Source organism: Urocitellus parryii, chromosome 7, assembly GCF_045843805.1.
Source record: "Urocitellus parryii isolate mUroPar1 chromosome 7, mUroPar1.hap1, whole genome shotgun sequence".
Taxonomy (NCBI): Eukaryota; Metazoa; Chordata; class Mammalia; order Rodentia; family Sciuridae; genus Urocitellus; species Urocitellus parryii.
The window spans coordinates 140,546,599-140,574,404 of NC_135537.1; the positions used below are offsets into that span (position 1 = coordinate 140,546,599).

General features: G+C 41.1%; 1 protein-coding gene across 8 annotated transcripts in view; it reads left to right on the forward strand.

Moving 5' to 3' along the window:
* Ssh2 (slingshot protein phosphatase 2) overlaps positions 1–25,080 on the forward strand; it is a 254,003-nt gene extending 228,923 nt beyond the window's left edge. For all 8 annotated transcript variants that reach the window (XM_026388906.2, XM_077800947.1, XM_026388908.2 and 5 more), the window contains 4 exons: positions 620–766; positions 4,200–4,400; positions 14,778–15,612; positions 18,169–25,080. In XM_026388906.2, the coding sequence (XP_026244691.2) occupies positions 620–766; positions 4,200–4,400; positions 14,778–15,612; positions 18,169–20,238 (3,253 nt within the window). In that variant the 3' untranslated portion in view covers positions 20,239–25,080. The remainder of the gene's footprint in view (positions 1–619; positions 767–4,199; positions 4,401–14,777; positions 15,613–18,168) is intronic.
* The last annotated feature ends 2,726 nt before the right edge of the window (positions 25,081–27,806 follow it).

Consider the following 27,806-nt stretch of genomic DNA (forward strand, 5'->3'; position numbering starts at 1 on the left):
AGAGAAGCTGTTAGGTTATGGATCTCACATTGATTCTTTGGAGTAAGATACAGGCCTGTTTTTTTTTTTTAAGAGATTATCAAAGATGAGGTTGTGTGATTACACATAAACTGAAAATGGAATTTAGATGTTGACATGGAAGATAGTTTTTTACTCAGTGACACCCTCATGCCCAGGTGTGCCCTGTGAAACAGCTTCTCTACTTTTAGTTTTTTTTAGATTTTTATCATTATTTTTGTATTTAATTTCTATCAATTGTGTAAACAAGTTTTGAATAAGAAAAACAGTGCTGAGGGCTGGGAATGTGGCTCAGGCGGTAACGCGCTCGTCTGGCATGCATGCAGCCCGGGTTCGATCCTCAGCACCACATACTAACAAAGATGTTGTGTCCGCCGAGAACTAAAAAATAAATATTAAAAATTCTCTCCCTCTCTCACTCTCTCTTAAAAAAAAAAAAACAGTGCTGAGAGTTAGGGATGTAACTCAGTGATAAGAGTGCTTGCCACCTTCAGCAAGGCCCTGGGTTCAATCCCAAGCACTATGGGAAAAGAAAAATAGTGTTGAGAATTGGATTTAACCTGAATAATAGAATATATATTCTTCCTTGATTTCCTGACAGGGTACGTTATATCTTGAATGTCACTCGAGAGATAGATAACTTCTTCCCAGGAGTCTTTGAGTATCATAACATCCGGGTATATGATGAAGAAGCAACAGATCTCCTGGCTTACTGGAATGACACTTATAAATTCATCTCTAAAGCAAAGTAAGTAAATAGCCCTGCATGGTCTGACCACAGTTCCTCATGATACACCACACATGGCTGGGGCCAAAGGCTATAGATAATTTACTGATGATATTCAGGAAAAAGGTTGTAAAGAGAAAAGATTTTGTAATCCTAGGCAAAAGACTAATGACTTAATACTTTTCCTTTAAGTAAATGAATCCCCCCAGAAGTGACCTCATATTGACCTCATGTTTTCCATTGAGCACAAAATTAAAGAAAGTAGCGTAATGCTTCAACTAAAGAAATAGAAATTAGATGTACAAGAAATCTGAATGAAATTCTTAAAGTTTCCACATGGATGAATTTGTAAGTTAGAGAACAGAAATTATTCTGAATAGCTGGAATACCAGTTCCTCCTCTCTGAAGGCAAGGAAAGAACAGTGAACTTAGGAAATCTTTTTCTGATCTTTTTTTTTAACATTTTTTTAATTGTTGATGAACATTTATTTTATTCATTTATTCATATGCAGCACTGAGAATCGAACCCAGTGCCTCACACATGCTAGGCAAGTGCTCTACCACTAGGCCACAACCCTAGCCCTGCCAATTGTTTTTACCTTATTTTTATCATATTTTTAATGGTAGAATTTTTCTCTGACCCTTCATGGATATCTTCCTTAAATTAAGTAGCTCTTTTCGTGGAATTATTTAGTATTTACTTAATGTTTAGTATTAGTTAGTCTTAACATTAACATGAGGGCTGGAGATGTGGCTCAGCGGTAGCGCGCTTGTCTGGCATGCGTGCGGCCCGGGTTCGATCCTCAGCACCACATACCAACAAAGATGTTGTGTCCGCCGAGAACTAAAAAATAAATATTAAAAAAATTCTCTCTCTCTCTCTCTCTGTCTCTCTCTCTCTCTCTCTCTCTCTCTCTCTCTCTCTCTCCTGTCTCACTCTCTCTTTAAAAAAAAAGAAAAAGAAAAAAAAAAAACATTAACATGACATTTTTGAAGTCCCTGAGGATTTCCTTGCCATTTGTATTCATTCCTTCACTAGAAGAAACTATAAATGAGCTTGTTGGCACATCCTCCTGCAGTTAGGACTACATTCATACCATCCCTTTCAAATGAAAAATGCTTCTGTTCTTAAAGTCCTCCAAGAATGATTATACCCTTCTCTTAAGGAACCTCATAGTCAGTACATTCCTCCTCGTGGTTACCCTGAATTCTCATATTCTAGCTTTGAGCCTGTTCCTTTGGCCTCTAGCCATTTATTACCTGAAAGTGTTTTATATTCTTGAAGACTACTATTAAATTATTCCCAGTAAAAATACCATTTATGGTATACCTACTTTGTGCCAGTTACTTTATGTGCATTCTCTCATTTGATATTTTCTAAAATCCAGAGAGGCAGATACTGTCATCACCCAATATGAATGAGAACAGACCACACAAAGGAGATTCATAGAGTGAATCTCTTTTCATAACAAGTGATGGAGATGGGACTTGAACCAAGGTTGTGTCTATTTTGAAATCCATAAGTATACAGAAATAGTATAGTTCCATAAGGAAAGCAAACTAGAAAGACTAGGCAAGTTGTCAGGGTCACAGCTAAAGAGGCTAGAGTTCAAGGCATGGCCCCAATTGCAATGAAAATAGAGGCTGATGCCAGTTAGGGTGGGGGAACACATGAGGCACCCATGGCACAAATGGAGGCACCCCCACTCAGGCTTCTACAAGTGTGGGTCAGCATGTGAGAGGGGGTAATTAAGCCTCCTTAAATGCTGTGCCCTGGATGCCTCCTATATCTAATGTATCAGGACCCTGATTCCCAATATGAGGCCAGGCTTAACTGAACAATTGATTCTTCATGCCAGGAGAAGGTAGCTCATACTGAAGTGTGGAATAGGGTTAGGTGAGAACTGACTTATATCTTTCATTACATGAGTTAGAAGCTATCCTCTGAAATATCCTATTGCAAATATGCTAAAAAGATATTTTCATAGAACTAGATTTCATAATTTGATTTTTTAAAAAAATATTTATTTTTTAGTTTTAAGTAGACACAGTCTTTATTTTTAAGTGGTGCTGAGGATTGAACTCAGTGCCTTATGCATGCTGGGCGAGCACTCTACTACTGAACCACAACCCCAGCCCCTCATAATTTGACTTGGTTATCCAAGTTTGAGCTCCTTCCATGCCTACAGGCATAAACCTGAAAATTGATATTTCAACATTGTCAGAACTCAGTGGGAAAATAAAGAGCACATGTCTAAACTTTCATCTGAGTCACTGTGCATTTGCTTTCTAACTGTAGTTTAAAGGAAAGTGCTAGTGTGTAGTAAGTAAAACAAATAATTCTTAGTCATTGGGATAATACGTAAGCACATAGAGTGACATTCATGCCATCCTTAAGACACCAAAATTTTGTACCTGATTGACAAAAGGCTAATCTTCCTTCCTTCTGCAACTGTTTCTGTTATTCCAAGACTATTCTCTACATTCTTGTAGATTATCTGGCTCACTTATTTCAGCACATCACCTCATGCTTCATTATACTGATGACTTAATAATACGTCATGAGTCTCTTGTCTCCAGAAGCAGTGTTGTAAGCTTCTGGGAGGAAGCTAGTCTACCATCATCACACAGTGAATAAGTTATGGATTTTCCCTGATCCTAATATGTACATACTTTTGATTTTTTTTTTTTTTTGGAATAGGCACTTGGGAAGGATTCTAGAACCCATGTGCACTAGCAATAAATGGTTCCTCATATGCTTCCACTCATGGGTTGTATACCTGCCAATCTCTAATCATAACACATGTTGTGAAAAGTAATATTCAGAACTGTGTCTGAATAGGGAAGAAGGTTGGGTTCATTAGGTTTGTGCTTTCCTCGAGGGACAGAACCCTTAATGAAACTTAAACTGAAAATAACTCAAAATATTTGAATAAATTAGATGAATCACATCTGTAAATCAGAAGAGTGTCAGTCATGAAATATGTTCCTGGGGCTGTGAGGGAACTAGCCTCCACCAAACACAGATTAGGATATAGTCTCTAAATTCAAAATGCTTCCTCTATGTTCTGTGACCATCATTGCACTGACCATATTAAATTTTAATTGTTTATTCCTTCTGCTGAATCCTATTCTTTGGGATAACAGCTTTGTGTGACATATGTCTACATCTTAGCACCTTGAACATTGTCTTACATATGGTAAATGTCTGGTAAATATTTGTTGAATTAATTAAAGAGACTTAACATTGGTAAATATTATTTACGATCACACTTAAGACCTGCTTACCTTAAACCCATATTTGATCATAGCATACATAAGTGTACCAAGCATGGGGATTACATAGTAAGAAAATAGAAGGACAGATCAAAAGACTTGGGGGAAAAAATCTAGAATCCAGCTTTTAAAATGAACTACTGTTTTCCTCTATTCTTTACCTCAATTCCTAAACCAGGAAACATGGATCTAAATGCCTTGTGCACTGCAAGATGGGTGTGAGTCGCTCAGCCTCCACCGTGATTGCCTATGCAATGAAGGAATATGGCTGGAATCTGGACCGAGCCTATGACTACGTGAAAGAAAGACGAACAGTGACCAAGCCCAACCCCAGCTTCATGCGACAACTGGAAGAATACCAGGGGATCTTGCTGGCAAGGTGAGTCCTTCAGTGATTTTCTTAAATTTTCCCTTCTTTATAATAAGGCAAGGTAAATGTCCTTCTCAACAGGTAATAATTCTCAGCCTAATTTGGGTGTGATCTTTTTCTTAACTTGGTCTTCTTTCTCTGTCAAAGTTTCAGATAATAAGGACTGGGAATGTGGCTCAGTGGTAGAATATTTTTTCTTAGTTTGCACAAGGCCCTGAATTTGATCCCAGCACTGAAAAAAAGAATTTAAGTATAAGCATTTAAGATTAGTGTGGAAGATTAGGCATTTAGTCTTTCACAGTCATATTAGGTTGATATAAACTAAAAGATGAAAATACTATTAGTTCTCAACAAGGTACAGATTTTAATAAGTACTTCTCAATATCTATTTTTGTTCTTTATAAATATACATGACAATAGAGTGTATTTGGTGGGAATACTGGGTATTAAACTCAGGGGCACTTGGCCACTGAGCCACATCCCCAGCCCTATTTTGTATTTTATTTAGAGGCAGGGTCTCACTGAGTCACTTAGTGCGTCACTTTTGCTGAGGCTGCTTTGACCTCAAGTTCCTCCTGCCTCAGCCTCCTGAGCCACTGGGATTACAGGCATGTGCAACCATGCCCCGCCCAGTAGAGTATATTTTGACACATTATACATACATGGAGTATAACTTATTCTAATTAGGGTCCATTCTTTTTGTTTGTTTGTTTGTTTGTTTGAGGAGTTTTTTTTATTCTAATTATACATGATAACAGGATGCATTTCAATTCATTGTACACAAATGGAGCACCACTTTTCATTTCTCTGGTTGTACATGATGAAGCGTCACACCATATGTGCAGTCATACATGTACGTAGGGTAATGATGTCCATCTCATTCCACCATCTTTCCTGCCCCCATGTCCCCTCCCTTCCCAGGATCCCATTCTTGTGGTTGTACGTGAAGTGGAGTTTCACTGGTCACGTATTCATACTTAAACATGGGAAAGTTATGTTCAATTCATTTTATTGTCTTTGCCATTCCCATCCCCCCTTCCCTTCATGCCCTTTGGCTAATTCAATGAACTTCTATTCTTCCCTCCCCTGCCCTTATTGTATGTTAGCTTCTACATATCAGAGAAAACATTTGGCCTTTGGTTTTTTGGGATTGGCTAATTTCAGTTAACATGATAGTCTCCAGTTCCATCCATTTACCAGCAAATGCCATAATTTCATTATGGCTAAGTAATATTCCATTGTGTATATATACCACATTTTCTTTATCCGTTCATCTGTTGAAGGGTGCCTCGGTTGGCTCCATAGCTTAACCATTGTAAATTGAGCTGCTGTAAAAGTTGATGTGGCTGCATCACTGTAGTATGCTGATTTTAAGTCTTTTGGGTATATACTAAGGAATGGGATAACTGGGTGAATGGTGGTTCCATTCCAAGTTTTTTAAGGAATCTCCGTACTGCTTTCCATATTGGTTGTACCAATTTGCAGTCCCATCAGCAATGTGTGAGAGACTTCTCAGTATCTTAAAAGGTTGAACATAGCTGCTTTATCAAATTGATACCATTTACTCCTAAGGTAATACTGAATTAGGCTTAGCTGAAATTCTTGGAAATTTTTTGGCCCATTGTGTTTAAAAAAAAAAAAAAAAAAAAAAACCTGCTATTACTTTGGGTATTTTTTTTCTTCAGTACCTGACTTCACTGAGCCCTTTCTAGTAATTTTGGTCATGTGGAAGATGTGTATAATTTGTGTATAATTTCATGTGTATGTGATACTTCCCAGAAACAGCTCTTTCTTATTTTCTTAAAAAAAAAAAGCTTTTAATCTAATTATACACATATGTATGTTGCAAAAATGCAGAAAATTATAATGGGATAAATAACATATAAGCTCAATACTCAGTCAGCAGCTGACATTACATTACCTGGTTTCTAGGTTTTATCACATATTTTTAAAAGCATTTTTTTTACACAATACCTTTATTTTGTTTATTTATTTTTATGTGGTGTTGAGGATCAAACCCAGGGCCTCACGCATGCTAGGCAAGCGCTCTACCGCTGAGCCACAACCCCTGCCCCTTTATCACATATTTTGATGGATATTTTTTTCCACAAAAACTGTTTTACAACCTGCCTCTCCACCCAGTACAGGTCTTGAATATATTCCTGTATCAATAAGAGCCAGCTGTTTTAAAGTACAACTTGGTAAATGGTTACTAAAATGAGTAATTAATTTCACTACATTATTACCCTTTTACAGGTGAAAAGCACCTTCAGCTGTTCTTGGGAACAAGTGCCAGATTTTAGATGACTTGAGGATCAGTTTCTTCAGATACCCCATACTGAAATTTTATGGGCTGCTAGATTTTGCTTTGTTATTTTCCATGTGGGCATGTTCTAGGTGGTTTTGTTAGGGTGAAGGCACAGCTGTCTAGAAGCAGTTGGGGTTGATGCCAGGGTTTTATTCCAGCAAGTCCCATGACTTGGTCTTGACTCTTGAATCTGGGCTGTATTTCCCCTGAACAAAATGTTAAATAGCCTTCCAGCCTATCCAGGCAGAGGGACCACCCTCCCACCCGCAAAGTATTGTGAAAATGTGGCCACAGCATAGCATTATGGTTTCCACTAAAAAACCCCTCCCATTTACTCAGCACTTGGCATGATTTCATCTGAGCCATTCTTCTAGCAGGCTGGAGAATACTGAAACCTCTTCTGTTTTTGAAAAAAAATTTATAGGTCTTTAGGGCCAGATTTTGATGATGCTTTTCAGTTAAATCAGAAGATAGGACACAGAAATTCTTTTTGGCATAAGAAAGAGGCATCTAAAGGTTTGATGAGACATGAATATATATTCACAGACATACCCATGACAGATATTAGGCAATGTCCTCACGTGACCCATGAGAGGAAAGATACTACGTGTCCTGCCAATTTCAGTATTTATTCTGGAATCCCAGGCTACTGCAAGCTGTTGGACTAAGTTTTTTAGCATATGTGGTTTTTCTTAGATGTTAAAGGAATTTCAGAAAAATCTTAAATGAGGATAAGAAGAGCAGCATAAACCCCCAAATCACCCTTCCTCTTCCCTTTCCCTTTCTTTTTCTGTTCCATCCTAATTTCCTGGGCTTGATTCACGGAGGGAGGGCAAGCCCGTGGGAGAGAAAACCACAGAAGTTGAGTCAGTAGATCTGGTTTCCGTTCCTGGTTCACCCTGTTGCTGCAGCCCTGAGAAGTTACTTCACATTTCTGATCCTCACTTGACCCCATCTATAAAATGTAAATCAACAGATCTATCTCACAAGATTATTGTGAGTTAAAATGTGTATAAATGTTTACTATGTATTGTTGAAGATTATTTCCCATCAACTCCTTTCTCCAGGGTTACCCAGAAAACATGCATGTGCCATTTATTTCCTCCCCCATGACATCAACAACTGCCTCCCACCACCCATAAGCACACTAACTCTACAGAAACTAGAAGGGGAAATGTTCCTGGAATTTCCTGTATTGTGATATTTCCTGGATTTTAAGTACTAGAGTCCAATGTAGAAGTGTCATTTAGGCTGCTTTTGGCTCCAAGTAGTAGAATACCTCCATCAATCAGGATCTCAGCAAGAAATAACACATTCAAGCCTGGCACACTGGCACATGCCTGTAATCCCAGATGCTTGGGAGGCTGAAACAGGAGGCTTGCAAGTTCAAAGCCAGCCTCAGCAATTTAGCAAGACCCTGTCTCAAAATATAAAATAAAAAAGGCTGAGGATGTGGCTTGGTGGTTGAGCACCCCTGGGTTTAGTCCCTGTTACCAAAAACAAAAGAAATGAAGGAAGAAAAGAAAAAAAAAAAGAAGTAGTACACTCAGATTAGGGTTATTGAAGGAAAGTTTTATAAAGGACCTATTTACAAAGATGGGGCATTTTAGCAGAATCAAGGGAGTTGTATCTGCAGAGCTGTTTGGTAATAATGCCTATTCCAAAGAGAGAGACCCCCATTTACTAGAAACTGGAAGGGTACTCCTGTAGAAAAAGTACCTTCAGAAACAAGCAATAACCTTCAATCAAAGGGATATAGCTAGTCTGAGGTGCCCAACCCTCAGGGTCTTTCTTCCAATGCCCTTCTGAGGCTTCCCATTAGGCAAACCCTGTGAGAGAAGAGGACCTCCTGTGGTCCATTCATCAGCCTCTAATGCAGAGAGAAGAGATAAGAATCTGAAGAGCATACTCATAGAGACAAATAGAAGATATCCTGCCCAATACCCCACTACATGTAGTTTTAAAAGTTAGACCATTTATCACCTCCTCTAACAAAAGCACAGAAATAGACTCAAATGGCCTGATGGTAATGTAATCAGGGACTTTGATATGTACCTCTTTTTGTTCTACCTGCCTCAGTTAATGGTTTGATTGCTAGATGTCTGTCATGTTTGTAGACATTTACATGTAAATTGCCAGCATATGGCTGAAGGAAAAGGACATTTAAATGAGGGAGAATGACTTTTCCCAGAAGCTCCCATAGACTTCCTCTGGGAACTGGGGTTGGGGAGAGTGGGTCTTATGCCCAAAGCTGGTCACTGGCAAGGGAAATAGGATTTCTAGGATTTGGCTAAAATATATTCACATTTAATCCTCTAGAGAAGTTTCACATTCCCTGGTCCTATGGGACAGGAACACCCAAACCAAATTATGCCCGTATACTCATAGGTATACAGCCATTAGGGTCTGCAGTGCATGATGTGTTATCCAGAAACCTTGGCACTTGAAGGTTAACTGTGAGGTAAATTGTGCTAAGCTGACTCTTGCCTATCCCCAAAGTCCTGTACCAGGCAGGACCTGATGCTTAAAACACTGGCAGTGGCGGTGGCTGATTATTGTTGTTGTTGTTGTTGCTACTGCTGCTGTGGGGTCTTGCTCAATTACTGAGGCTGGTCTCAAATTTGCAATTCCTCTGCCTCAGCCTCCTGAGTTTCTAGGATTACACATGTGCACCACTGTACCTTGCCACCTGCCTGTTTAGAAGAGAAAAGAAAAAAGAATCCCCCAGATTCTTGTGGCTATCTGGAAACTCTGTCAAGCCTTGCAGTTCAGGTAGGAAAGGAAAGCCCTTAGAAAAATCCCACTCATTCTGTTTGCAAAGAAATTCTAAGGCTGGAGTTGTGGCTCAGCGGTAGAGTGCTCGTCTAGCACATGCAAGGCCCTGGGTTCATCCTCAGCACCACATAAAAATAAAATAAAGGTATTGTATCCAACTACAACTAAAAAAATAAATAAAATATTTTTAAAAATAAATAAATTCTATTTCCTGTCCATATTTTCTCCTGGGTTGTATGTGGTAATTTTCTCAAGGAGATTGTTCCCTGATCCGAGCATTCACTAGCTCTGTGGTTATCCAGGGTAACACTGGATGCTTAATTGCAGGTAGAAACCCTCTGTTTGAAGGCATTAGTTTAATGCTTTGAGGTCTTAGTAGAGAAGGTTACCAAACTAATACCAAATTCTTGTAGAGATTGTAATTGATTACAATCTTAATTAGTGTGAAAGGGTGTGAGCCAAGCAGACCTCTGAAATATAAAGGACGCTGCACTTTACAAAATATTATTAAGAGCTTGGAGAAAACTTATTTAATATCCCCCTTTAGACCTAAGCTGTAATACTGTTCATATGATTTTTTTTTTTATAGTTGGGGAGTGGAAAACAGAAGAACAAAAGAAAAGTTTGTGTGTGTGTGTGTGTGTTACAATTCTCCATTAAACTACCATGATCATGCAGGTATCTGGCAGATTTATGTTCCATTAGACAGGTTCAGATTTCAGGCAGACCATTTGCAAGCTGGACCATGTGTCTGTGGTATTAGATTACAGAAAAATTGGATGGTAGCCAGGGAAATTTGTGCCACATGTCTTCAGAAATGGCAGTTTTGTTTCTTTGAAGGCCCTGTCTCAAGGTTAGAGGAGGCAGGGTTGCCTTTTACGCTAACTTTGCTAGTGGAGATTTTGAGGTTGTTCTAGTGCTTGGTGATCAGCCAGCAGCAGGGGACCTAAGAATAAAAGAATATGGATTTCTGCTCAGGTGACAGCCAAGCCCAATTGAGGTTTCAAAGGATTTTCTTTCCCTGTTTTATTTTATTTTATTTTATTTTTGTAGTTATAGATGGACAGCATGCCTTTATTTTATTTATTTTTATGCAGTGCTAAGGATTGAACCCAGTGCCTCATGTGTACTAACCAAGCACTGTGCCACTAAGCTATAGCTCTAGCCCTCAAAGGATTTTCTTAATAGCTTTTCAGTTAAATAATCCTAAAGTATCTAGGGCCATGCCCAGCACACCAAAACTTCTCAATCAATGCCTTTTGCCTTTCTACCTACTGATTGCCTAATTCCCTAAAAAGTAATCATAAGCAGTCAGATTTTCCTGTAAACTGGTCCTCCTTTTTAATAGTATTTTCTTTTGTATACTTTTCTTGATGCTTTACCAAACATAGTAAGAATAAAAGAGAGATGGAAAGAAAGGGGAAATGGGAAAATAAGGTGTCTTACATATCTTGTCATTTAAACTTCCTTCTTATTCATTACTGTCAAAAGCCAAATTTTTATCCAGAGTAGCCCAGTCATCTTGTATGTGTCTGTGTGTTTACATGAATCCAAATTCAGGTCAGAGGCCACTCAAAGGGGGAAATGATCTGAGGCTTGGTTGCATCATTCAGGCCACAGACCAACTCTGAAGTTCTTTTTTGGCAGCTTGTTTACTTGCTGCCTGCCTGGAATAGGCAGAGGAGAGTCTGCTGAATTTAAAAGTTAACAGTTTAAAATAATAAAAATGATCTAATGTCTTACATCTATCCCTACCGGTGATAGAACATTAGAATACACTGGCTCTGGGCAAAGCTTCTTTGGAAAACAATCTAATGTTGCCATATAAAACTGATGATGCATACATACCCTATGACCCATGTTTTCCACTTCTATATATAACAGTCTGAGAAACTTAGGTATGTACCAGGCACTAGAATGTCCATGGAAGTGTTGTTTGTAATAGCCGAAACTGGTAACAAGATGGATAAATTGTGATATATTCCTTACACTCTATGAATCACATTAACACACAGTATAATTGTTTTTATAAAAAGTTTAAAGCATGCAAAGCTAAGCAATATCTAAGAACAAAATATGTGATAACACTTTAAAAAAAAAAAAAAAAAAGGCCAGGCATGGTTGCACAAGCCTGTAATCCCAGCAGCTAGGGAGATTGAGGCAGGAGGATCACAAGTTCAAAGCCAGCCTCAGCAATTTAGGAAGACGGTAAGCAACTCAGTTAGACCCTGTCTCTAAATAAAGCACAAAATAGGTCTGGGGATGTGGCTCAGTGGTCAAGTGCCCCTGAGTTCAATCCCTAGTAACCCCCCACCCCAGAAAAAGAAAGGGAATGAATGATAAGCACAAAATTCATGGGGGGAAGTTACCCCTGAGTAGGGGGTGGGGGAAAGGGGGTCAGGAAAGGACTCATGAAGTAGCAGTGCTTCAGAGGTAATGGTAATGACTGGATTGTATCAAAGAGCTCCCTGCTGCTCTCCCTGCAGGTCCTATTGCAAAGGCAACAGCAGTAGACCAATCTTAGGATTAGGATGTGTCTTTTTGCTTTATAAGTGTCAATTTAATTCCAGAGCCTCAACCCTATATTTTCTGATGATTATCTCCCCTAGAAGAGAAGGAAATCCCGCTGGGCAGCAGACTATGATGTTAATGCTTCCTCTGAAACATGTACTATTTGTGCCCATAGCATAGCTCCCATCTCTCATTCCCTTCTAATGATCCAGGTATTTTTAAAAACTATACTTTGGAGAATTCTTGGAATCATGAAAACTGCTAATTAGTCTGTTGACCAATAAAATCAGCTTTTTTCTTTTTCTTTCTTTTTTTTTTTTTTTTAACTATTAGAACAGCTGTGAGAACAGCTACCCTCTGGGCTGTCTTCCCAGTCATGTACATCACAGGTATTGTTCTACCACACGAGCAAGAGGAGTTGGTACAGGTTTGAACATCCTCATGATAGGTGACAGAAATTAGAAAGTACAGTCATATTTAGTTCAGGGAAATAGGGGTATCTGAATATAAGAGAAGAAGTTTTAAAAGGAAACAAACTGAACTTGAATGATCATAATATATGACTTTAGGCCCCACTTATCCAAGCACTCAGCTTGCGTCCTTGCTCAGCCACTCATTTGAGAAGTGTGATATGTTGTCTCCTCCTAGGGGTGGCTGGAGTTTATGCAGCTTAGAAAGAGTGAAAACCCCACCTTGCACCCAGCTAATTGATTACAGCTAGTCTTCATAAGAGCCTGACCTGCTTCCTACATGGGAAAGCACCCCTCTGCTATGCAGGCCTGAGTCAGAACCCCACCCAAGTTGCAGACAGACAGGGGGAACTGAGAGCAGGTGCAGAGTTCAGAACAAACAGGGGGTCACATTAGTGCAGGCGCATGACTCGGCAGAGCTCGGGTGTGGCCCCAAGCCCGGGGCAAGTTGTTTTGGGCCAAGTTTTACATTCCACCCAGTGGTTAGGTAACTCTTAATAGGCTTGTAAGTAGTGGAGACCGGACTTAGTGGCCTGCTCACTGTGTAGGTGATCCTGGCCCACTACACAGCCAGCTTTCCCCTTTGGGACAGGATTTGGGGATTTTTGCTTCCTGTGAGTGTGTAGATTGAAATGAATCCCATCCCCACCTCAGAGCTTCTCTCCATGAAATAACCAAAGAGTAATTATGGAAAAGTGGTCCTTTAGTTCGCCTGCCTTTCTTTTCTTCCTTTTTTTCAGTACTGGGGATTGAATCTGTGGCCCAGGGGCATTTAACCACTGAGCAACATCCCCAGCCCTTTTATTTATTTAGAGACAGGGTCTTGCTAAGTTGCTGAGGCTGGCCTTGAACTCATGGTCTACCTCAGCCTGTGCGCCACTGCACCTGGCCCATGTGCTTTTCCAAGTATCACCTTAGCTTGATTTTCTTATCCTAAGGTTCTTCTGAAAATGGCCTGTTCTTCATGTTTACCCTCTTCATTCTGTTGCAGAGCATTCTCTCCAGATTTATAAGCCCCACCTTTGTTTTCTAATTAAAGATCACCATCCTCCCCATACCTCCATGTCAGCCATTAACCCTGTATAAACTCCTTATCCCAGTTATGAGGAGTTGGTAATGGACTCCATTAGACTATTTCCCTTTGTATGATATGTATGTTTTTTGGTTTTAGGGTGTTTTTCTTCATTTATTTTTTGATACCAGGGATTGAACCCAGAGGCATTCAACCACTAAGCCACATCCCCAGACCTTTTTTTATATTGTATTTAGAGACAGGTTCTCACTGAGTTACTTAGGGCCTCAGCCTCCCAGGCAGCCAGGATTACAGGCCTGCGCCACCATGCCTGGTGGGTTGTTCCCCCCACCGCCCGTTGTAGTTGTTAAACATGCTTATATTTTTAAATTCAAAGTTACAAGAATATAAAATAGAGAAATTAATAGCCTTCCCCAGAAGTATGTTTGCCTTCCTCGAAAGAATCACTATTACCAGTTGATGATCTTCGTCCAAATTTTTTCCTATACAAACATATATAACTTGCTTTTTACTTAATAGTGTGCGTTGAACATTTTTAACACAATTTTAACAGCCTCATAGCATATAGATATATAAAGTATAATTTAAATAAATTATTTTTGGTGTCTAATTTTTAGTATCACAGTGTTATATTGAAGATCCTTATATGAATATATTTGTGCACTTGTAGTATTTCTCCAAGAAAAATTCTTAAAGGAAAATTGCTTTAAGGTTAAAAGATTAAATTTGGAGCTGGGCATGGTGGCATATGCCTGTAGTTCCAGCAGCTCGGGAGACTGAGGTAGGAGGATAGCAAGTTCAAAGCCAGCCTCAGCAACTTAGTGAGGCCCTAAGCAACCTGGTGAAACCCTGTCTCTAAATAAAATACAAAAAAGGGCTGGGGATGTGGCTCAGTGGTTAAGTGGCCTGGTTTCAATCCCTGGTACCAAAAAAAAGGTTAAATTTGCCATCTTTGACTCAGTATGTTCTATAATTCACACTTACCATCAGTGTATAAGAGGGATTGTTTGGCCATATTATTATCAACAATGGTTGTTATCAAGGATTTTATTTCCTGTCAAACTGGTAGATTAAAAAAAAAAAGACCTCATATTGATTTATTGCTATTTTGCTTTATTTTGGTTTTTGCTATTAGTAAAATTGAGCATCTTTTGAAATGTTTATTGCCTAGTTCTGTTGAGCAATGTAAGAACATTTTACAGGTTAAGCTTTATCTGGGAGTGATTTCCTGGGAGGGTGTTGATTATTTTCACAAACCAGAGTAAGTTATTTCCTGTGTACATCCACAGCAAACAGCGGCATAACAAACTCTGGAGATCTCATTCAGATAGTGACCTCTCAGACCACCACGAACCCATCTGCAAACCTGGGCTAGAACTCAACAAGAAGGAGATCACCACCTCAGCAGACCAGATTGCTGAAGTGAAGACCATGGAGAGTCACCCACCCATCCCTCCTGTCTTTGTAGAACATGTGATCCCACAAGATACAAATCAAAAAGGCCTGTGTACCAAAGAAAGAATGATCTGCCTGGAGTTTACTTCTAGGGAATTTCATGCTGGACAGATTGAAGATGAATTAAACCTAAATGACATTAATGGATGCTCTTCAGGGTGTTGTCTCAATGAATCAAAATTTCCTCTTGACAACTGCCATGCATCCAAAGTCTTAATCCAACCTGGACAGGCCACTGAAATGGCCAACAAGTTCCCAGACTTAACAGTGGAAGATCTGGAGACAGATGCACTGAAAGCAGACATGAATGTCCACTTACTGCCTATGGAAGAATTGACATCCCGACTGAAAGACCTCCCTATGTCCCCTGATCCTGAGTCACCAAGCTCCCAGCCCAGTAGCCAGGCTGAAATCTCAGATTTCAGTACAGATCGCATTGATTTTTTTAGTGCCCTAGAGAAGTTTGTAGAACTCTCTCAAGAAACCCGGTCTCGATCTTTTTCCCACTCAAGGATGGAGGAACTAGGTGGAGGAAGGAGTGAGAGCTGTCGACTATCAGTGATAGAAGTAGCCCCATCCGAAGTGACTATTGATGACCAGAGAAGCAGCTCTTTGAGTAATACTCCCCATGCATCTGAAGAATCTTCAGTGGATGAGGAACAGTCAAAGGTAAAAACTATTCTTATAGTTTACCATTTAATGAAGTTCTTTCCAAAGACAAAATATTTGAGGTTCTGTTATGGTCACTTTATTTTTATGTTTGTAAAGGTTTAGGAAGCAGTAAGGAGGAGATGGTCTACTAAGATTTTTCTTCAAAACTTAGGATTTAAATATTTTTTAAATCCTCAATTGCCTTTTGAGTATTTTCTCTTTTTTCAGGCCTTTGGTATCATTAGAAGCATTTCTGAGGGGATGACAGAGGAAAGGATTAGCCAAAACAAATGTCCAATGTCCTGGCTGAACAAGGAGAGATCCCCTTTGTGGACCTCTACAGTTTATATCAAAACTTACCAGTAATGAAGTGCCAGGGACTCAGATGCTGCCTGAATGGGACTTGTGCCTCCCTGAGAAGATAAATTTGTCTGGAAAATTCTCTTTGTCTCACAAAATTCAAAAACTAGACATGAATAAATAGTTGTTGGAGTAGCAACTGATTGCCATGCTGACATCTCCCTGTTAATAAAGTTTCTGAATTTTTCAGATCCACTTCTACGATACTCAAGAATTAGAGACCTGGCCCAGTGGTGCACACCTGTAATCCAGTGATGGGGAGGCTGAGGCAGGAGGATCACAAGTTTGAGGCCAGCCTCAACAACTTAGCAAGACCCTATCTCAAAAATTTTTTTAAAAAGGACTGAGGAGGGCTAGGGTTGTAACTCAGTGGTAGAGTGCTTGCTTAGCATGTGTGAAGCACTGGGTTCAATTCTCAGCACCACATACAAATAAACGAATTTAAAAAAAAAAAAAAAGTCCATCAACAACTAAAAAAATATTTAAAAAAAGAACTGTGGACGTAGCTCAGTGTACACCACCCTTGTGTTCAAACCTCAGAAACAAAAAAAGAAGAAGTAGTAGAGTAGGGGTGGAGGTATACTCAGTTGTAAAGTGCCACTGGGTTCCATCCCCAGTGCCCCCAAAAAAAGGAGTTGGTTTGGGAAAATGAATTTGAGGAACAGACAGACTCCTAAGATTCTTTTTAGTCACTTATAGTTCTTATAATAAGCCATCTTATTATAAGACCAGGGGAGAAAAATACTGTATATTGTCACTTCTAAGACTCATTTTCACTTTGACAACTCCTAAAATTAGGATGCATCTAACAAATAATGGTTTCTTAATACCATGCAGTAGTTGGAGAATAAATGGTGACAAATTTACTGTAACAAATTTTCACCTAATGATTTTAACAGAGCTGACTAGATTCTTGACATCTCCTTATTTACACCTCATAGTTAGCCCACCTTGTCCGTGACTCATCTGTTCTCTCTTCTTAACTACCCCAGAGCAGCTCTTGCCTCTGCTTTTCTTCCCTCATTCCCAAAGACTGTGCCTCTGTTTTGTTTCTACTGGGAAGTCAGAATACTTGAGCTCTCCTTTAGACTAGCGGGTGCAGCAGCGCTGACAGAAATAGCTTTCCTTCAGCATTCCTGGTCATATGAGTCCTCCCTTCATACTGGTGCACACACCAGGCTGGCTGTGGCATCTCTCTAGTGTTGGCAAGTTCATTTCTGCCTGATGTCCTGGCAGATTTCTCCAAAAGGCATGACTGACCTTGTTTGTTTGTGCTAGCTCTGAAACTCTTTTGAAGGAAAAAAATGAGAACAATTCCTATGCAAATACTATACTTTGAAGTCTTACATAAAAGTGTTAACAAAGTAGATTGATAGAGTAATCCTTTAAGAGTATCCAAGGATCATTTTCAGATTTTGAAATTCTAATTTTTTTTACAGTAGGATCTGATTTTGCATTGGCCAATTTTCTTTGGTCTTTTTCTAAACCCATCTGGGAATTTGTAACTGGTAAAAGAGTAAAATGTCCAAGAGTGGTTGTTTCTAAGTTTGCTGAGGCACATGGCTGCATGAACAAAGGAGCCTTTTCCAGAAAGAGCCCTGTGAAATTAAGGGATTGTGCAATCGGATACAAGGTGCATTCTCCCTGCCTTTCTGTGCTGGGATGCTGCCACTAGAAAGAGCAGGGAAAGATATGGATGAAAGTTAGCAAGACAGGAGATCACAGCCACATCCATCTTTCCCTGTCTCATGCTGGGTACGTCTAAGGTGGCCACTGAGACTGAATGGAACTCTTCTCTTGAACAAGTTAGGATCAAGCTGGAAGTTGATTAGAGAGGGAAGATTTCATTTACCCCAGTATAGCCTGAATCCTGGTGGCTTATGGTCCTAGGACAATATAGATTATGGAAACTCCAAGCTAATTACTATTAAAGTAAGGTACTAGATTTGAATCCTGCTTGAGTAAACAGAACAGAAAGATTAGTAGACAGCAATACAACCTATAATGAGTATTCTTTCACTGGCCTTGATGAATCCCAGTTTTTTTCTTATAGTCTGACAAAACAGATAGGCAAAGTATGGTACCAGCCATTCCAGGACACATGTTCTCACAATCAGATAAATTCTCCTGGATCAGAAGATTAATAAACAGTACAGTAGCATTTTCAATTAGACTATTATATGCCATAATCTTCTCACTACTTCCTTTTCTTAGGCAATCTCAGAACTGGTCAGCCCAGACATCTTCATGCAGTCTCATCCAGAAAATGCAATTTCAGTCAAAGAAATCATCACTGAAATTGAGTCCATCAGTCAAGGAGTTGGGCAAATTCAGATAAAAGGGGACATCCTGTCCAACCCATGCCATACACCAAAGAAGAGCACCATCTATGAACTGCCCCTTGAGAGGACCCAGGCCCCAGAGAACAAACCTGAACCTTTAGAACAAGATGAGGGTTTCTACACAACCCAGCCTGAACTAGCCAAAGACTCAGGGAAGTACAACCCAGAAAGCTGTCTCCGCACACACTCGTCCACAGCAGACTCGGAAGACGAGGAACCAGCTGAGGGGGAACACGAGCTGTGGGGTCCAGGGATGCAGTCAGGTGCCAAGTGGTGCTCTGGGTCTGTGAGGCGAGCCACCCTGGAGTTTGAAGAGCGCTTACGGCAGGAGCAGGAGCACCATGGTACCACCCCTGCATGTACCTCATTGTCTACTCGCAAGAATTCTAAAAATGATTCTTCCATGGCAGAACTGGCACCAAAAGGAAAAAATGAAGAATCCACCCCAGAACATTCATTTGTCCCTGAGGAACCAGAGATGAACAAGGGCAAAGGGAAAGGCAGCGGGTCTGAGGCTGGCTTACTTTCCCATTGTGAGCAGAGTGTCGTCGTTCCAGCACTTGAGCTGTCAGACTATCACCCCTTGCCAGCTCCCAGGGAGTGCCCAGGGTCAGATACTAGGACAAAGCAGGAAGGAGTCCCAAAGGAGCAGAGGACTGTAGTTTCATACCAAGAATCTGAGACACAGGCCATCCCTCTTCCTTTTCCTAAGAGGATAGAAATCATTGAGTACACCCACACAGTTACATCACTTGATCACACTGGGTCAGGTGGTAAAATAGCCACCAGTGAAGGGAGTGGGGAACAAGGATTGAGGAATGTGAAAGTGGAGAAGTCTGTCACTGTGCTCTGTGCACTTGATGAAAATCTGAACAGGACTCTGGACCCCAACCAGGTTTCTTTGCACCCTCAAGTGCTACCTCTGCCTTGTTCTTCCTCTCCTGAACATGATAGACCCACCAACCCAACCTCTATGAAGAGCACCCCTGAAGACAGGGACGGCATCCCATCAACAGCCCTGGAGACAGTAGCACCTTTTGTCAGTTGCACAACCCACATACCATCTGCCACCTTGGATTACCTGAATCCCCATACCGTGGTTCACCTGGAAGGCTTCACAGAGCAAAGCAGCACCACAGACAGTGAGCCCTCTACAGAGCAGGTTAGCTGGGAAGAAAGGCAGGAGGATCCCCTCTCCAGGGGATATGAAGTGACCCACATGGGTTCTCAGTTCAGTAGTGAAGACCTAAGTGTAATTGGCAAACTCAGTGATAGCACTGGGGAGTTACAGAAAAAAACAGACCCATCACCTGTAGCTTGTCGATTCCCACATAGCTCCAGTAGTGAAGATATAAAGAATCTCAGTCACAGCCCTAATGTGGTAAAGGAGCGTGCTAAAGAAATTGAGTTGCGAGTGATTTCCCAGGCAGGGTTCACCAAACCATCCCAAATGAGGCGCTCAGCTTCTCTTGCCAAGTTAAGTTACCTGGACCTCTGTAAAGACTATTTACCAGAGTCCCCTCATCTCAAATTGCTTCAGCCCTTCATCAGAACAGACTCAGGCATGCATGCCATGGAGGCCCAGGAGCTCCAAAAAAAACCAGGTGCCCCCCAGAACCCAGAGCCCACCAAGTATTTTGTAGAACAACTCAAAACAACAGAGTGTATTGCACAGAGCAAGCCAGTGGAAAGGCCTCTTGTGCAGTATGCCAAAGAATTTGGTTGTAGTCAGCAGTGTTTGCTCCCCAGGGCAGGACCGGAATTGACTAGTTCTGAAGGAGGCCTTCCTTTGCTACAGACCCAGGGACTGCAGCGTGCAGGCCCAGCTCCAGGGGTGGCTGTGACAACTCGTCAGCAACATGGCAGAACTCACCCCCTTAGGAGACTGAAAAGGGCAAATGATAAAAAACGGACAACCAACCCCTTCTATAACACCATGTGATTCTGAGCCTACACATGTGATTTTCTTAGAGAAATGTTTGTAAAGGGGCAGGTGTAATATGTAAGGAACATGCACTTTATTGGTTAATTTTATAATATTTTGGTCATATTACTGTTCCTGGCGCATGCAGGGTTTGGGTTTTTCTTGGTGTGTATGTGTATATGTGTGTGTGTAGAGAGAGGTTGATTTGGACGGCAAGACCATTTCATCATTTTTTATTTTTAAAAAATTCTCAAACCTCAAAAAAAAAAAGCTCATTTTCAAAGAACACCTTTATCAAAGGCAAATTGCTGTTTTTCAATGAACTGCCACCTGCTTCTCATTTTGCTGTCATGCTTGCTTGATTGAGGGAAGGAAGCAGATGGGGAGGGTGGCACTGAAGCTGGGAATTGGAAGTGCTGGCCCAGGCCTTTGCAGTGATGGTTTCTAGACCTGAGGCATCAAATGGGCTGAAGGGCAGCCAGGACATTACAGTGCCCTCGACCTTCATCTCCACTGTAACCCTGTGGAGTTCCTGAAGTAGGAATATTCCACTCTGCTTTAAAAGGAGTCTTCTAGAACCAATTTCTTCTGGTATTCCAGAGCATATCAGTACAGAAAAGCATGTTGGCTTTGTAAATTTACCAAGCAAATAGTTTTTTCCCCCAGATGGTAATTTTTGAAATTAGATTAAAAAGGAACCTGGAGTGAAATCCAAGAAGTCTTCTGTAGAGGAGCGCATGATAAGAAGGAGGAGCATGATAAAAGCTAAGGTTGGAGAGGCTGCTGCTGAGTAACTTCTGGGTTGGTACAGTCCATGCAGCTGATCACTCTGGCTCCACCTGCCAGGAAGTGTGCTCTGCAGCACCCTCTCACTGAAACAAAGTAGAGAGACAAGTTTGAAAAACAGCAATCAAGTCCACGTGTTCTTGTAAAATGAATAAATATGTAGGGTTTTAACCCTTCCATTACTTGAATAATCTATGGCCTTTTGAGTTTAATGGCCATATTTTTTTCCAATTTCTTTTCCTCCTCCATTCTGTTTCCCCCATCCTGTTTTTTTAATTTCTTAGATTATATTTGAATTGTTACATATGTATAACCTCCATTGAATGCAGAGTTTTCTATATTATCACTGTTAACACTTGACATAAGATTCCCCCCCCCTTCTGGAAAGTTTATCATTTCTCTAAAGTTTATACACAGTATTTATGTACATAATGTCACTTTCTTACAATGTTTTGTTGTTAATATTGTGGGGTCTTTTGATTCTTTTTAAAGAAGGAGTAGAGTTGCAACTGGAAAACGACACAAAGACACCAGAAATAAACTGATAGTTGTTGAAAGGAATCTGCGCAGTACATTGATGGTGGTTTTAATTGTTTAAATGGAGACTTTTAATCACCAGCTCCTGCCAAATGATGCATTAGTAACTTCCTCCTTAGAGAAAACCCTAAAGGCTCCCATTAGATCACAGTGTGACCGAAGGCTGATTTCTGTTCGAGACTAAAATCCCACAATGTTGTTTGCCAGTAGCAGAATCACAGCCAGGGAGTATGTGTTACCCAGAGTGGAAGCTCCTAATAGAGGCCTGGGCCACAGGCAAGCACCCATAATGACTCCATTTAGGATATTGTTGCTTTGCTGCTGTGTGGAGAGCCTTAACACAGGAGCACCTGCCATAAACAAGCCTCTTTGAGCTTCTTACAGAAAACATATTTAGCCTGGAATAAAATACCCACCACAGCTCATCAAAACTGAAAAGGCTTGCAAGTTTGCTTCCTGTTTGCTTTGGTTGATGTCCACATTGCTGAGAATTGGCTGAGTACAAACTTGAGACTTAGGTTTTTGGCTCACGAGAGCCCTGAGAGGAAGAGACAGATGTACAGACTTCAAGGTGATGTCAGAGGCCAGAGTTCAGAGGGGGCAGGTGGTAGAATGACCCAAAGGTCCAGATAAACTGGACCAAGGCCATTTGTAGGTGCTGCAGAGGAGCCATGTACCCAGTTGCCATATGGAAGCCATGGTTGTATCTGACATCACTGCCAGGAAGCAGGTTGGACAGCCAGCCCCGTGTGGAAAGTATCTTGTGATATAATAATTTTGTATACCTGTGCTATCCTTCAGTAGTTCCCTTATGTGTTAAAATGTGTCATCCACGGAGCTTTGTGATTCCTGGATATTTATGTGTTGTAAAATATTTTGTTAGGTGGTATGTACCAGTGTGAAGAGGCTCACAAGACAGGGTGATGAATTCCAGGACTCATCTGTCTAAACCACCCCGTTTTGTTGAGGCTATTCCACCACCAATAAGATGGGCAAAGGACAAGAAATTGTGGTGGGGCTGGGAAGGGGGATGTGCATGGAGGGTGAGAGTAGCATCCACATCCCACACATTAAGAAGTAAAGCAGTGTGAACAACATGGCACTATGCGTCTTTCTCACCTGCCACTGTGTTTAATGCTCACTCAGTGCATTAAATACTAACAAAGTTGGGCAGGAAACCCTCTAATGCTGTGAAAAAAAATAAAACTTTATTTTCATAAGGAGCAGAAAAACAGTCTTGCTCTGCTTTCCTTTTTTAATTATATATTTTTAATAATTTAACATACCTACCTAAATAAACACCTTCTACACAACCATGCCAAGGGGTCTTGCCAGCCCTCTCAAACCCCCACACTTGGGTGTTCTTGAGTTATGTACATGGTTGAGCAGTGTCAGGTTCAGGGGGCAGTTGAGAACTTTCCAGACTTTCTTTTCTTCAAACTTTTTGATAATACTGGGTGGCCGGTCTCCCTTTTCTGTTCATGGAAAACCCAGACCTGGATCAACAGGTTTGGTAGATTAATAGAGATGAATGGGAAAACCTTGATCTCTTGTCCAGTGCCTCTCTTTATCTCTTTCTTTCTTTCTTTTTTTGAAGATCACCATAGTCTTTCAATAACTGGAGGAGTATGTGTGCATGTGCATGCATAAAAAGAGTTGACATTTTGGTACATGGGGTAAAACTCTCCAGGAGGACACAGCTGTAATCTAGGTGGTTACCTGTGATCAACAGGAAAGAAATAACAACCCTTTCTTTTGGAAACATTTAATAGTGTACACCACAGTTCTGTAATATGGTAGTATTCCTCCTCCTCCATTTTACTTGCCTTTCAGATTCTATTTAGAACATCTGTTTGGGATCATTCCTAGAATCTCAGTCTCTGAAGCCTCTTTAGTGTTTTCCTGGTTCTGTACCTTTGTCCCAACTTGCATTTCCTTTTTTCTCATTTTGGGAACTACCAGAATCTCTGAGGACAACCTGAGGATGATACCTCAGGCTTTAAAGTCCTTCTTGCTCACGGGCCCCAGACAGATGCTGTCAGGTAGACCTGAAGCTTCCTATGAGAAGCTTTAGAGACATAGCAGTTCACAGAAGTTCTTGCCTGCTTCATCTGAGGATATCACTTCTGAAGTGATCTAGGCATGTTTGGTAAAGATGTTTTGTGGGAGTTGTTTCTTTTTCCTAAGAAAGCATTATGCAAAAAGTCACTTTAAAGGGCATTTTAAAATAAAGCCATCTTTGGCTTTTACAGACAACTTTGTGGGTACTTGGTTTACATTGTATTAAAATATGCATCATCATGTTGACCATTCAGTCTTGTAGGCACCCAGGCCCCAGCTGTCCTATGGGTCCTCACATAAAGCAATGCCATGTCAGCCCTTGTGGATAGGTGGGTAAAACCTGGAGCTGACTTTCATCTGTGTCCTGCACTCCCGTCCAGCGCTGTCTATTAAATAGTTGTCATTTCTTCAGTGGCAGTGTGTCTTAATAGTGATGGTCGTAATGGTGAATGACTAGTATGGTTTTTGTTTAATATTGCTTTGCTTTTTGATAGTAGACAACATGAAATTTTATTTGTTTTAGCACCATTGCAACTTATAGCATTGTGGACTTTGTTTTCCATTCCAAACTAAAAGATCAAGGCATGTATTAGACATAAGTGTATTTGTTGCCTCAGCTCACCCAACATCCATATTAGAAAAAGACCTGCCACCAAAGCAGGAAGCTGCACACTCCTAACCTTTCTCCCAGAGATTGGGGTCCCTTGACGCCATGGAGAGCTATTGCAAGGTGCTTCTGTACTTTTCTAGCCTGGAAATGGAAGATGACTGAGCCTGGTTTTTGCTATGAAAAGAAAACCAGCCTCATCTTCTCAATGCCCCAGAGATCTAGGACAAGATTTCTAAACTGGAATCATCCTTATTATCTTGAATATCCCCCAAGAGGTGTATGGCTGGTATTGCCATCTGTGTCCTCACAGCAACACTGGTGGCAGCATACTGCATACACATGGAGAACTAATACCCAGCCCTTAACTCAAGCTGGTAACCCAAACTGAAAACTGGGGAACTGGTCCTTAAATGTTTTCTAATTAATAAGGCCACGGAATTGTTTGATGTTTATGTTTTGTTGGATTTTGGTTTCCTGGCATAGCTAAAGGTGCCTTTTTTGTTTGTTTGTTACCTACTTTATTTTGTAGAACTTGTTCTAAACATGGAAAACAAGTCCAGAAGACTCACCCACTGACTGTTACCTTTGCCCCAGGCTACCCCAAAATTTATGCTCACATTTTATTAAATAAAGCAGGTGCTCCCTGGAATCTCTGGGACCTTTTTGAGGCATTTGAAGCAGAATATAAAAGAGTGGTCTCATCTCCTTCCTTAATCTTCCTGGTGGTTGGGATGTTCCACTTGTATCATAGTTTTTTTTTATTACTGATGTGCTCCGCTGTTTTTAAATGTGAACTTGTGCGCAAATGTGCAGATTCAATGTTCTTGTTACAGACTGAATAAATTTTTATTTTGAAGATGAAATGTGTATTCGATTAAGTGTTATAAAGGAGGGGGGTGCTGAGAAAGGTGGAAGGGTTGGAAGAAGAGGACATCAAGAACAGGTGCTCTTGATCTCAGTCAAGCACACCCTTAAGAGATCTAAAGTAAAGAATGTAACCTTCTACCTTTCACAAAATAGAAGACTGGATAGGAAATAGAATCACTAAAAATTGTTAAGACAAGCCAGACACAAGGGTTCACTTATGTAATCCCAGTAACTTGGGAGGCTGAGAAAGGAGGATCACAAGCATGAGGCCAGTGTCAGCAACTTGGTAAGACTCTGTCTCAAAAAAAAAAAAAAAAAAGTGGTGGAGTGGAGCTGGGAATGTGGCTCAGTGGTAAAGCACCCCTAGGTTCAATCCCCAGTACAGAGGGGAAAAAAAAAAATGGTTTCAGACAGTATGACTCCAGTCAAGTGACCAAGCTGGGAACTTGCCTGGTCAAAGACATTTGCCAAAGCTACCACCTGAATGTTAGCAGAATGAATAAGCAAAGGGACCAAAATTCTTCCACCCTCTGTGGTGCAGAGTGACTGGATAGGGACAGCTGCAGTGACCTGCCCTAGCAGAGGCAGAATTTGGGTGAGTGACCTCTCTATAGACATTAATGAGAGAGCTAACATGCTTTTAGCACAAGCTCACTGAAAGTAAGGAGACATGAGTTTCCAAAGAAGTAAAAACTTTAACTCTCCCACCATAGAAGACAAATATTTGATGTCGGTGACATAGGGAGAAGACAGAGCCTAAGAGCAATTCTAACAAATGAGCTGGGGGTTGGGTGTCTCCTTTCCCACCTCTCCACTGACCCATCACAGAGATATTTAGTGATGCTATTCATCACTACAAGAGAGTACAACCATCTAGAGAGAGCTCAGTTCCCAGGCCCCATCCAAATTGGCTGAAGCTTCCAGAGAAAACACTGCTGAACTAAACTCAGCCTGCTTCATTCTGAATAGTGTATGTAAAGTGGGAGGGGCACACCACTGGTTACTAAGAGAGTACAGATCTGAAACCTCAAATCTTGCAAAATATCACCCCTAGAAGATCAGAAAACTTGGAACATAGTAAAAGATAAGTTCACTTCACTAAATGTTCTAAGAACACTTGGGGTCCCTAACCAGTCTAATAAGCTAATCTTGGCGTTCTAGCTGAAGCAAGAGGATGAAATCAGAGCTAAATTGCCAGAAAATGACTTCATGAGATGAAATCCCAGCCTGTCTCTGTGGACTGCAGTTCAGAACCCATCTGGGAGGGGAGGTACCAAGCCCAAACGGCTTCTTCCGCTGATTAGTTCTTCCGGGCCTTGGCTCTGCTCACCCACAGCTGGACCAGACCTTGGCAACCTTCAGAAGGCTGGAGGGCTGGACTGAGCCAGCCAGGTTCAAGCAAATACCTGTGAATCCTTGCTGCTGTTCTCAGAGCACCCCTCTTCCCAGGTAATGAAACTGAAGGCAAGATGGACTGAGATCCCTGCGTCCTAGTCCCATACCCTTCCCTCTAGAAGGAAGTCCCCCAGCTGTCTTGAAAGTAAAAGAAGGGGTAGGGTGCCATTTCAGAATAGGAGACAGACGTCAAATCTCTTCTCTGCCAACAAATGAGCTAGAACTCCACCCAGTCCACTTCATTTTATAGCCCAGAGAGCTGCAAAAATATGGCTGAGCCAGGATTGCCACCTCAGTTTTCTAATTAGTCCAGGCAATCCTTCCTCTACATTGTGCAACATCAGATCCTTAGAGATACTTGAGATAAAGTGGCACTGCCCTTCAAGGTGAGGCAGAAATGCATACTGTTGAAAAGCATGGGCCGGGGCTGGGGATGTGGCTCAAGCGGTAGCGCGCTCGCCTGGCATGCGTGCATCCTCAGCACCACATACAAACAAAGATGTTGTGCCCGCTGAAAACTAAAAAATAAATATTAAAAAATTCTCTCTCTCTCTCTCCCTCTCTCTCTTAAAAAAAAAAAAATAGCATGGGCCTATATGTCAGACCCTGGGGCAAGAACCTCAGCTTCACTAATCACCAGTTAAGTGATGGGTAAGCTTCTTAACTTATTTGTGCCTCAGTTTCCTCATCTGTAAAATAGAGATAATCACAGTACCATCTCAGAAGCTTGTTACCAGAATGTTATTAAAATGTGTAAAGCCCCTAGAATAGTGCCTAGCTCATGGTGTGAATTATTGATATCATAATATCAATAACTGAGTCACTTTGGTCTTTTTCTCCTATACATGTACCTGGAATCATTTTAGGTAAAAGACTCCTCATCCATCCTCATAGTCCCCTATGCCATGAATTATTTCTGGAGCATCTGTGACAGTTTCTGATTCTGTTCCCCTATGAGCCACTGAATACCTGGACTCATCCTGAAAAACAAAGGAGCCTTGTGGTGACCCTCATGGTTTCCACCACCTTCATTCCTCCTCTGCCCAGTGCTGGTTTCTGCCTTCCAGAAGGCTGTATGCTGCTGATTCCAGCTGTCCAGGCCCCAACCAAATTTGCTGAAGCTTCCAGAGAAAACACTGCTGAACTAAACTCAGCGTGCTAAAGTGGGAAATAATGTTTATCTCCTCCTTGACCTTGGTAAATAGATCTGTGGGTCTTGGGGGAGTGGGAGGAGGCTTCCCTGGAACAGAGTTGGCGCCAGCTCATGTAAGGTCCATAGGACATTAAGAGGCTAAGCATCAGCCTCTGAGGTGGCTACTCTGGTCTCTGA